A 13,325-nucleotide genomic window follows, 5' to 3' on the forward strand; every position below is an offset into this window, starting at 1 on the left:
AGCAGACGAGGACCGGTGTACTCTAGAAGATGAAGTGCTGCTGAGAACAGCTAGATTGGGTAAAGGACAGTCCCAGAGATCTCTCACCTGATGATGTAGCCTTGAAGCGGCCCGTTTTGGTGGCTCTCAGGGGGAGGCTGCCACTGGATCATGATGGACTGGTTGGTTCGGCCACTGGCTATCACTGTCTGAGGAGGGGCGCTGGGGGGCTCCTCGGGTAATGATACTCTAAAAACAGGGAATTGGGAGAAAGAACAAAAGAGATTAAAAGAGAAAGTGGAATGGCCATTTGAAGCAGGTTTGAGTCTGTTTGCTCTCTCTACCCAATCATTTCCCTGTTTTAGTGTACCATCTAAAACAGAGGCAAAAATCCAAAATTAATAATTTAAAAGAAATACAGAGAAGAGGAATCTCTGGAAGATTAATATTATATAGAGCGAAGTCTAGAGCTCTCAAATCATACTGAAATTTTGTATAGTGTATATATATATATATATATATATATATTAGTGCTGTCAATCGATTAAAAAATGTAATCGCGTTAATCACAGTCACGGGCTGTGATTAATCATGATTAATCGCAAATTTTAAATACTAGGATTTACCTGTAAATGTGTTGAAAAAGAAATGCATGAAACTAGTTTAAGGAAACAGAATCTTTCACACTTCCGCCAGGTATGAGACATAATCCTTATTATTCTTTTATCATTATTCTTTTGTTTTTATTCAGCCATTATCAGCCTTTAAACTGGCAATACAACGTTTACCAAGCCACATCACTTCAATCCCAGTATACATTTACCCAACTATTATCAAAAGTATTTCTAAATAAATACAAAAAAAACATTTTCTTGCGACCTTATGAGGTATTATGACAAAATGCATTATGAAGAAGAATTGGACCTGTTCTGCATCATGCTTCATAAGACAATTTATGAGATTAATAATACACTTTTACTCAGAACTCACTTCAAACCACCATCGAGTGTTTGTAATAACTTCCTTTTACGATCACATGTGGAATTTGGTCATTTACTGTTGTTAAAATATGCTATTTATAGCCTTTTATATCGCTGCACAAATTAGCATTTCAGATGTACACATTAAATCTCAAGAAAATCACATACAGACCATATATATCGTAATCGTGTGTTTATTATCTTTTATAATCTACAGTGGCTGTTGTCATGTTTATTTCTGCTGTGTAAAAGCCTTAAAGGGATAGTTCACCCAAAAATATAAATTCTGTCATTTACTCACCCTCAAGTAGTTCCAAACCAGTATGAATGTCTTTGTTCTGCGGAACACAAAGGAAGATATTCTGAAGAATGTGGGAAACAGAGCAGTTCTGGGGCACCATTGACGTCCATAGTATTTTTTTTTCCTACCATGGAAGTCAATGGTGCCCCAAAACAGCCTGGTTACAAACTTTCTTCAAAATATCTTCCTTTGTGTTTGGCAGAACAAAGAAATTCATACAGGTTTGGAACTACTTGAGGGTGAGTAAATGATGACAGAATTTACATTTTTGGGTGAACTATCCCTTTAACATGCTCTGCTGAAACTCACGTTGTTTGATGTTACAACCGCCTCTCCGTTCTTAAGTTGCCAGGTATACATTTCAAGTATAATACACATTAGTAAAAGGATCTATTTTAATTTTTATTTGTCTATATACACTTTGAGCGGCCGCGGTACATTAAAAAAGTAGCCCAAAAAAACGCAACCCACGGCTCTGTAATTTTTTCCCGTGACTGTATTTTCAAAATAGCCCACTTGTTGCGTTACCCTGGCAACACTGGTGCTGTACCCTCATCACACAATGATAGATAACCTTCCGCACTGCGATGACGGGAAGAAGTTGGGGTCAAACCTTATCAAACGATTAATCTGCGTTAAAAAAATTTTAAGGCGTTACATTTTTTTTGATTAATCGCATGCGTTAACGCGTTAACGTTGACACCCATAAAAATGTGCCTTTGATGTTGTCTAAATGAAGTTCTTAGCAATGCATATTACTAATCAAAAAAGAAGTTTTGATATATTTACGGTAAGAAATGTACAAAATATCTTCATGGAATATGATCTTTACTTAATATGCTAATGATTTTTGGCATAAAAGAAAAATCGACCATTTTGACCCATACAATGTACTTTTGGCTATTGCTACAAATATACCCCAGCGACTTAAGACTGGTTTTGTGGTCCAGGGTCATATATATATATATATATATATATATATATATATATATATATATATATACACACACTACGGGGCCGTTGAATGCTTGAATCTGATTGGCTGACGAACGTTCTAAGGTGTGCAATTATTTTCAGGGAAACGCACGGTGAACGTAGTTCCAGACAGCTCTTGACCGCATTACATGACCATATCACTTCGCCAAATGATTTCTGTTATTTCAAAGGTCTTACAACAGCAAAATAACCAAAACCCACAACAACACTGGCCAAACAAATAAATATAGTAATCAAAATGATAAAAACAACAGAGCATGTCCATGTTTTTGCCACAAAATTACGCTTTATTATGTAAGGAAAGCACATCTCTCCCGCTCTCTCTCCCTCACAGACCGCACATACATAACAGTTACAGTTTGCACACACACAAGCGCTACTCTGACGATTTTATCAGTAAACAACTTAAAAACTACATGATTTCTCACAAGCGAGGTAACAACAACGGCGCTGTTCGTGAACAAAAGGTACTAAGTTTCACTATAACTAGAGACATTGCTGCCGAACACTATTGAGGTAATTCTCTCTCTCTCTCTCTCTCTCTAACTGTATTAACTGCATTAGTCTGTTATCAACGGCTCATGCCTCCATTACTAGGTTTGAAATTACGTTTTGGAATTAGCAACGAAGGCTTTGGATGAGATGCGGAAAAAATAATCCTACTCACGATAGCGATTTAAGTAGAAATACCGGATGAATGCCTTGAAATATATAATCTGATCGATGTCTTGAGGTGTGGCAACCGTAGTATAAGCGGAATAATTGACTTCGGTCCGTTGAATTATTAGAAAAATAATGCACACCCGAGGTGGTGATGCGGTCACGGACGCGAATTATTCCTTACATTGTGTATATATATATATTACACACAACCCGAATTCCGGAAATGTTGGGACGTTTTTTACATTTTAATAAAATGAAAACAAAAAGAATTTCAAATCACACAAGCCAATATTTTATTAACAATAGAACATAGATAACATAACAAATGTTTAAACTAAGAAATTAAAAATAATAATAATAATTTGCACAAAATTAGCTAATTTAAAATTTGATGCCTGCTACAGGTCTCAAAATAGTTGGGACGGGGGCATGTTTATCATGGTGTAGCATCTCCTCTTCTTTTCAAAACAGTTTGAAGACGTTTGGGCATCGAGGTTATGAGTTTCTGGAGTTTTGGTGTTGGCATTTAGTCCCATTCTTGCCTGATATAGGTTTCCAGCTGCTGAAGAGTTGGTGCTCGTCTTTGACGTATTTTTCGTTTAATGATACGCCTAATGTTCTCTATAATTATAGAGAATTATAATATATAGTTATATTATTATAATATATAATAATTATTATTATATGTTATAATAATATAACATCTCTAAATGTTCTCAATTCAGCACCCGGACTCTTCTACTACGAAGCCATGCTGTTGTAATAGCTGCAGTATGTGGTTTTGTATTGTCCTGCTGAAATACACGTTGTCTGGAGGGGAGCATATGTTGCTCTAAAACCTTTATATACCTTTCAGCTTTCATAGTGCCTTCCAAAACATGCAAGCTGCCCATACCGTATGCACTTATGCACCCCCATACCATCAGAGATGCTGGCTTTTGAACTGAACACTGATAACACGCTGGAAAGCTTCCTTCCTCTTTAGCCCGGAGGACACGGTGTCCGTGATTTCCAACAAGAATGTCAAATTTGGACTCGTCTGACCATAGAACACTTTTCCACTTTGAAACAGTCCATTTTAAATGAGTCTTGGCCCACAGGACACAGCGGCGCTTCTGGACCTTGTTCACATATGGCTTCCTTTTTGCATGATAGAGTTTTAGTTGGCATCTGCAGATGCCGCGGCGGATTGTGTTTACCGACAGTGGTTTCTGGAAGTATTCCTGGGCCCATTTAGTAATGCCGATGACAGAATCATGCCGATGAGTGATGCAGTGTCGTCTGAGGGCCCGAAGACCACGGGCATCCAACAAAGGTCTTCAGCCTTGTCCCTTACGCACAGAGATTTCTCCAGTTTCTCTGAATCTTTTGATGATGTTATGCACTGTAGATGATGAGATTTGCAAAGCCTTTGCCATTTGACGTTGAGGAACGTTGTTTTTAAAGTATTCCACAATCTTTTTATGCGTGTTTCACAGATTGGAGAGCCTCTGCCCATCTTTACTTCTAAGAGACTCTGCCTCTCCAAGGCATCCCTTTATAGCTAATCTTGTTACAGACCTGATGTCAGTTAACTTAATTAGTTGCTAGATGTTCTCCCAGCTGAATCTTTTCAAAATATATTGCTTTTTCAGCCCTTTGTTGCCCCCGTCCCAACTATTTTGAGACCTGTAACAGGCATCAAATTTAAAATGGGCTCATTTTGTGCATAAAATTGTAAAATTTATTTTTAAGTTTAAACATTTGTTATGTTATGTATGTTCTATGGTGAACAAAATATTGGCTCATGTGATTTGAAATTCTTTTAGTTTTCATTTTATTAAAATAAAAAAAACAACCCAACATTTCCAGAATTCGGGTTATTTATATAATTTACACACACACACACACATATATATATATATATATATATATATATATATATATATATATATACATATATATATATAATAGTGCTGTCAAATGATTATCGCGATCCAAAATAAAGTTGTTGTTTACATAATATATGTATGTGTACTATGTATATTTATTATGTATATATATATATAAATACACACACATACAGTATATATTTTGAAAATATTTACATGTATATACATTTATATATTTATAATCTTATATTTTATATTATATATAAATATATTTAATATATAAACTTAACATATTTTTCTTAAATATATACATGCATGTGTTTGTATTTACATATACATAATAAATATACACAGTCTACACATATATTATGTAAACAAACTTTTATTTTGGATGTGATTAATCAAGATTAATTGTTTGACAGCACTAATATATATATTGTATATTAGTTATTATATATAAATATATAAGTTGTGGGATTGTGAAAATAAATAAATAAATAAATAAAAAGTTGGTACAAAATTAAATAATGTTTTTGTGCTAACATTTTTAGAACATTATTAAAAGACCATATAACTTTGAATGAAAGTTCTATTAATGTTGCAGAGAGAATTTTGAGAGAACCTTGCCATAATGTTCTGAGAACAATCCCTGTTAACTGGGATAGTACATGGGTGACATTGACTGTGTATGTGCTGATTGTATCTGTATGTTGTTGTAATGCACGAGTTGAAGGTGAATAACGATTAAGAACTTTGATGTTCCATCTCAGAAGCCTGCATTTCGAGCAGAGGCCCCTCGAGTTACGTGCCTCCTCTTGGCGTGGAGATGATCAAAGACGAGACAGCCAAAATTGGCTAATGCCAGAGAGCAAAAAAATCCAGCAAGATTCTTCTTAAATCTATTTAACTTGACATCTTGATATCTCCTGCGTGAGAGCCACAGTTCTGTGGCTGAGATAAAGCGCAGTGTTTTAGGATCAAAGAAATAGGCGCGGATCCTTGAGCGGCGCAGTGCTGTTATGTCACCCCCACCTCTGCGGATTCCCCGCCTGAACGCGCTGAGAAGAATGTCTTCTGATCTGCGCGCATGCAAGTTGCAAAACGAGTGGAAGTTGTTAGCTGAGAGAATAGATCTGGTGCAAGATGAGCTCAGAGTCTGTGGGAATAAACGGATGGCACTGTTTTGCATCAATGCGTAAGTTTGGGGTGCGTTTGTCAGAATCAAGGAGGTTCATAATACCTGTTAGCATTCCCATTCATCACAATGGCAGCTGCTCGCTCAGAAAGTATGTGATTTTTAAATCTGCCATCATAGCTCTAGGGCGATCGGTTTAAATCAATTCAATAACACACCCATAACAGATAAAAGATGCTCATTTGTAGCCAACTACTGGTGTAAAAATGTAATTAATTTGTTCACTGAAGATTATTGTTAAACTGATTCAAACGACTTAACTTCTGGAGGTTCATGTGACACTGAAGACTGGAGTACTGATCAGCTTTGCTATCACAAGAATAACTCGAAATATTAATAATATTTTACAATAGTACAGTTTTTATTGTATTTTTGATCAAATAAATGCAGTCTTGGTAAACATAAGAGACTGTCTGCAGTTGCTAAGAAGTTAAACCTTGAACCTGGTTTTGCATATGCTAATTAACATGATAAATTAGGTGTCGAATGATGAAACCTCCACGAAGAGTTTACTTCCACACCTCTTCGACCACTAGTAAGTGTGTTGGAGAACAATGTGGCATTCTCATAATAGCGTGTTGTTCATTTTCGCCCTCAGGGATGTTAGCTCTTGACGGGGCATTGCATCAGCAACACGTTTTTTTCCCCTAATATTTTCCCGGTCTATTACTTTTAAGTCCGTCGAGGACTTGGTATCCTGGGCGGCAGATTATTGATTTGCCACAGCTGTGCATGCGCAGGATGTTGCAGACGGGCAAAGAATGTTTACTTCCCACATGCTTTCAGATCTCATTCTCAAATCATTGATTCGAGCTTGACTTTTCCATTTTCAATCAGCCTCCTTCTCGCTGTAAAGGCAGCAAACACGCCACACTCTCCAGCTGATCCGAAGCAACTCCAAATGTGACTGTTCTATCAGATTACAAGAATCAAATATCTGCTTCCTTCATAGCAGGATCCCTTAAGACACAAGCAGATATGAATATTAATGCGCAAACACATCATATTCATGCAGAAATGTTGTTTGGCGTTTTCACGGTTTTTGGGGCATCTTTGAGTCAGGATGTCTCAGACGTCACAGGCGTTCCCGTGAGATCTGAGCACGTTTGAAGGCGCGAGTCACTTGGCGCTCTTTGTAATGCTGTAGTAGACAGAGTGGAACGCAGTTGTACAAAAGCTGCTAAAAATCTCTCAGTGCACGGTTCCATTCCTCACAGCACTGCGGGCTGCAGGCTCCGATTCAGCTGAATAATGCACTACCTCCCTCCTCACGGGGGCTGTAGGTCTGCGAGAAAAAAGTCTTCTACTTTTGCCAGGCTTTTGTGGCTATTCTTCCACGCTTAAGTGCGATTCTCACAGACATGTCTGCGCTAGTCTTCAGAACACCCCAGGAAACCCTGTTCACTGACCGTTTGATGGAACGTGTTGACTGAAATCACTAGCTCCAATCTGATTGGTCGGGATTATTCACTTCTGAAAGTCAAAGCGCAACAGCTTTCCTAGCAGTCTGTCTGTGCAATGAGGAAAACCACTAGATTTGTCCAAGTTTACCAGGTTGGTGGAATCAAATTTATTTTCTATTCTAATCCGAAAAGTAAACATTTTCAGTATTTTCCATATAACTATTCATGAAGACTGCGTGGCACTATTCGATTTTTTTAAAATCATTTTCTGCACCTTTCGTACAGACTACTGCCATTTCCACCACTGAATTAAAAAAAAGGTAATTGCGACTTTTCATTTCACAATTCTGACTTTTTTTCATTTTATTTTTCAAAATTGCATGATACAAACTTGCAAATCTGACTATTCTTTTTAATCATAATTGTGTGATATATAACCTCGAAATTGCAAGTTATAAAGTTAGAATTGCGAACTCGCGATTCTGAGAAAATATCAGTCTTTTCCCCCCCTCAGACTTCATAACTCAATTGTGAGTTTACTACAAATTCTGAGGAAAAAAAAGTCAGAATTGCGAGTTTATATCCCGCAATTATGACTTTATAACTCACAATTGTGAGTTTATATCATGCAATTCTGAGGAAAAAAAAGTCAGAATTGCGAGATTTTTTTTAAAATTCAGTGGCGTAAATGGGCATCCATAGACTACAGCCCAAAGAATAGAGTTTAGAATAAAAATAACATTAACTTAAATAAAACAAAATATATAAAATGTAAACGTTTTTTCAGCTAGGCAACATTTTTCATTTTCATTTAGCTTAACTTGTTGTACTAAAATAACTAAAACTAAATAAAAAGTAATAAAATAGACATTTTTAAAATAATAAAAATGACAAAATCAAAATTACTAAAACTTTTAACTAAAATCTAAACTGAAAATGGAAAATATAAAAATAAAAACCAATTCAAAAAAAATTATAAAAACAGTAATAGCATCTCACTTAGTATGTCCACAAGGTGGTGGCACTTTTGCCGTAGATTTGTTGGAACAATAACAAAAACGATAACAAAATCGAACTCCTCTAGTCGTGACAACAAAGGACGCACTCAAGTGCTTATGTGAATGGGTTAAAAGATACGCAAATAATTAAATACAGTTTAAAAGAGTACAGACATTTTTATCGGTCATAACATCTGGAGAAAAATTGCACAGGCACTGGGCAAACATGAAACTTGGAAGTTTGCATGTGTTAAGTACTTCTACTATATGTTCATGCACGCTATCAATTTGAGTTTAAACTTTAAATGCGTAAGTGTTCGTCTGTACTCAGACACACATTATATATATACATTTTTCCTCATCAGCATATTATGTTATATTTAATATGGCATGTAAACAAACTGAGATGTGATTGGTAGCTTTCCATGTCAGTCAGTCTCTTTTTGTCAAAGCTGACAGTACTTGACCTGAATAAACTTTGATGAAGACCACACTTCATGCTAGTCAAAAAAAAAAAAAAAAACTGTCTATGTAATCACTTTCTTCCTTGAATGTATTTAGGCTTTAATAAACCAATCATTTTGTTAACACTCAATCTCACAGTTTGACGTCCTAAGCTTCAGGCTTAGCTGTGAGGATAGAAAAGGTGATCCAATGTTTCTCGCTTTTTGAGTTCCAGACTCACCGCACTGTCTCCCTGCTGAACTGGCCCTTCCCCACGTCGTTGACGGCACACAGGCGAAACTGGTAAGAACGTGCCGGGATGAGGCCCCCCACGATCACGCTGGAGGCTTCTGGATCGATGTTGGCCAAGAGCACAGTCCAAGGTGCATCTGTCAAACAGAGACATTGAGAATGGACTCCAGAGCTGAGAGAAGAGTGACAGAAAAATACAGCAGGTCAGAAAACTCACTGTTCTCTGACACCTCCAGGATGTAACGGATGAGCGGGCTGTTCCCGTCAAAGGCCTGGGCCCAGGTCAGGTTGATGGTTCGTCTCTCTGAGCTGCTGAGGGTGGCGATGAGGTTCTCTGGAGCATGAGGCAACTGCCTACAGAGACAGAAGCAAAATAATAAAAATCAATAAAAATTCAAACATTTTACAACAGTTAACACTGCATTTCAATTCAGTTTTATATATACAATACCATTCAAAAGTCGGTAAGATTTTTATCTCTGAAAGCTCACCAAGGCTGCATTTACATGATAAAAAATACAGTAAAAACAGCAAAATTGTGAAATACTATACTGTTTTCTATTGTAAAGTTTTTAAAAATGTAATTTATTCCTGTGATGCAAAGCTGAATTTTCAGCATCATTACTCCAGTCTTCAGTGTTACATGATTATTCAGAAATCAATCTAATATGCTGATTTGCTGCTCAAGAAACATTTCTTATTATTAGCAATGCTGAAAACAGCTGTGCTGCTTAAGACTCTTTAATGGATAGAAAGCTCAAAAGAACATCACTTTTTAAAAAGAAATGTTTGTAACATTATAAATCTCGTTGCTGTCACCTTGACTAATTAAATGCATCTTTGCTGAATAAAAGTATTAATTTCTTTAAAAAAGTAAAAGAAAATAAAAACTACTGACCCCAAACTTTTGAATGGTAGTGTACATACATTTACACAATACATTTACATATATTTAACAAAATACATTTATTCTGTTATTTATTTTTATGCTATTTTGCTAAGCTGCAGACAATTTGGCAATATAAATGTACAAGTGTTTGCCATGTCAATAAAGCAGACCAAATGATGTTGAGAGGGAGATAAACTGAGTTTTTATAATAAATATTGACTCTATTGTTAATATAAATGTTGCCTCAACTGCTTTGCCAATTCACCATTATTTATGATGCAGATAAAACACAATGCACTTCTCTACTTGAAGCAATGAAACATTGATAAAGAGAGAGAGAGAGAGAAAAGGGAAAGCAATGTTTGGATGTTTGTTTACTATTCATTGTGCATTCTCAACAACCTATTGTTTCAGTTCTTTAAATCCCAGTAGAAAAACAAAGCTCACAGATACAATCCAAAACAATGTCCAAGAGGAAGTGAAAACAAAATGGCAGAATCTAAATGTATAAGGCAAAGGACACAGTGGATAATTGGCAAGAGGGTTTTTGACATGTACCTGACTCTCAGGTGAGCGCTGCGAGAATCATTGCCTCCCACAGATGTGACTTTACATGTGTAGGTCCCAATGTCTCCTGACCAGGTCTGAGATATATGCAGGGTGCCGTTGGAGTCGAGTCGCAAGCGAGGGCTCGATTTCACGTCAATAGCCGCTCCTCCTTTCTCCCAGATGTGCCTATGAATAACAGAGGCCTATTTACTTATTCTTGTTCACAGCAACAATACATGGCAAAGCTGTTTACTTAATGAATAAACAAACACACACACATACACACAACAGAAAATTTGTTTGCACACATATATGCACTCATACATACACATCAACACTTAATTGCAGCCACATCGTTTCCCCATTTAATCTCATCTGTCTTGCGTTTAATTAAAGTCCCCATCTAAGTTATTGCTTTGTTTACATATTCATCCATTTTCCCTGATCAAATGAATAACAGCAGCCCAGCAGGTGACAGTTAAATCAAGTCTTATGGGACTGAATGTAATAAACACACAGGACAGGGATGGAAGGAACAAGCAAGTGTTGCTCAAAGATTGAATGTGAGATAAGGCAGGGTGTGACAGAAAGAGAGAGAGAGAGAGAGAGAGAGAAAGACAGTAGACATTTAGACAGAGTTGACAACAAAGACATGTTAAGGAGGGTGGAGGTTGTACCTGACTGTAACGCTGGGGTCATGGGTCACCCCGCAGGTCATGGCTGCTTTTGTGCCCTTGATCACGCTTTGGTCCTGCGGTGGATTAGTGATCCGCGTCCGAGCTGCACACACAAATCACAGTGTAGTACAGTAATCGATGGCATTGATTTTCCCTTTCAATTTCTGTTAGACATGTAAAAGCCTTACCTTGTGAAAAAGAAGCACACGGTTTTAAAATGAGTACTTATTATGGAAATAATATATTTCAAAAGAACATATGTAAGAATGAACTGAATGTAATGCTTTTGGACACTTAATTGCACATTAGTTGCAATTAAATTAAAATGTACTATGGTTTAAATTTATATTAAATGTAATTAGCTGAACTTTAGAGTGCTTTTTGACCCAATTAAGTAAGCCTTAAGTACATTTTCGTAAAAAATTTCATAATTAATTCTACGATCTTGGACATATGGTTAAAGTGTACTGACAAGCATTTATGCTGAACTAAAATATACTTTAATGTCATTTCTACTGAGACTCGTGTGTTATTTATTGAATATATTCGCAATTACACTTTTGTAATAATGAAGCTGAAATTTAGTACATTCAAAATATAAATGTAATACTGAATAACACACTAAAGTTAAAATTATAATCAAGTAATTTACATGTGCTTTAGTATGTTAGTATATACCACATCAAAATAAGTGAAGATTATTAAAACTAAATGTTTTAAAATTAAAGTAAAACTTTTCATTTGACACTGTTACACGGTGATACTTTTTTAAAGAAACAGTCATGAAAGCAGTCTTTTTTTCAATAATATTATATTATCTTCAATCTTCAAGTTTTTTTAAAACTTGAATGTTTTTAAATACAGGTTCTTTGGTTATTTTAATTGTGATGATTTAGGCTCACATTTAACAAAAACCCACCAATTCACTATTTCAACAAATTAGAATACTTCATAAGACCAATAAAAAAAAAAAACATGAATTGTTAGTGAATTGTTGGCCTTCTGGAAAGTATGTTCATTTACTGTATATGTACTCAGTACTTGGAAGGGGCTCCTTTTGCTTTAATTACTGCCTCAATTCGGCGTGGCATGGAGGTGATCAGTTTGTGGCACTGCTGAGGTGGTATGGAAGCCCAGGTTTCTTTGACAGTGGCCTTCAGCTCATCTGCATTTCTTGGTCTCGTTTCTCATTTTCCTCTTGACAATACTCCATAGATTCTCTATGGGGTTCAGGTCTGGTGAGTTTGCTGCCAGTCAAGCACACCAACACCATGGTCATTTAACCAACTTTTGGTGCTTTTGGCAGTGTGGGATGGTACCAAATCCTGCTGGAAAATGAAATCAGCATCTTTAAAAAGCTGGTCAGCAGAAGGAAGCATGAAGTGCTCCAACATTTCTTGGTAAACAGGTGCAGTGACTTTGGTTTTCAAAAAACACAATGGACCAACACCAGCAGATGACATTGCACCCCAAATCATCACAGACTGGAAACTTAACACTGGACTTCAAGAAACTTGGGCTATGAGCTTCTCCACCCTTCCTCCAGACTCTAGGACCTTGGTTTCCAAATGAAATACAAAACTTGCTCTCATCTGAAAAGAGGACTTTGGACCACTGGGCAACAGTCCAGTTCTTCTTCTCCTTAGAGAAGACGCCTCTGACACTGTCTGTGGTTCAGGATTGGCTTAACAAGAGGAATACGACAACTGTAGCCAAATTCCTTGACACGTCTGTGTGTGGTGGCTCTTGATGCCTTGACCCCAGCCTCAGTCCATTCCTTGTGAAGTTCACCCAAATTCTTGAATGGATTTTGCTTGACAATCCTCATAAGGCTGCGGTTCTCTCGGTTGGTTGTGCATCTTTTTCTTCCACACTTTTTCCTTCCACTCAACTTTCTGTTAACATGCTTGGATACAGCACTCTGTGAACAGCCAGCTTCTTTGGCAATGAATGTTTGTGGCTTACCCTCCTTGTGAAGGGTGTCAATGATTGTCTTCTGGACAACTGTCAGATCAGCAGTCTTCCCCATGATTGTGTAGCCTAGTGAACCAAACTGAGAGACTATTTTGAAGGCTCAGGAAACCTTTGCAGGTGTTTTGAGTTGATTAGCTGATTGGCATGTCACCAT

At 36.8% G+C, this 13,325-nt stretch overlaps 1 protein-coding gene across 1 annotated transcript in view; it reads right to left on the minus strand.

Annotated features, from left to right (window-relative positions):
• sdk2a (sidekick cell adhesion molecule 2a) overlaps positions 1 to 13,325 on the minus strand; it is a 161,938-nt gene that overhangs the window by 40,015 nt on the left and 108,598 nt on the right. Inside the window, 5 exon segments of the mRNA XM_058771584.1 lie at positions 88 to 228; positions 9,072 to 9,219; positions 9,300 to 9,436; positions 10,530 to 10,706; positions 11,198 to 11,300. Of these exon segments, the coding sequence (XP_058627567.1) occupies positions 88 to 228; positions 9,072 to 9,219; positions 9,300 to 9,436; positions 10,530 to 10,706; positions 11,198 to 11,300 (706 nt within the window).

The sequence above is a fragment of the Onychostoma macrolepis genome, chromosome 03 (assembly GCF_012432095.1).
Source record: "Onychostoma macrolepis isolate SWU-2019 chromosome 03, ASM1243209v1, whole genome shotgun sequence".
NCBI classification, from domain to species: domain Eukaryota; kingdom Metazoa; phylum Chordata; class Actinopteri; order Cypriniformes; family Cyprinidae; genus Onychostoma; species Onychostoma macrolepis.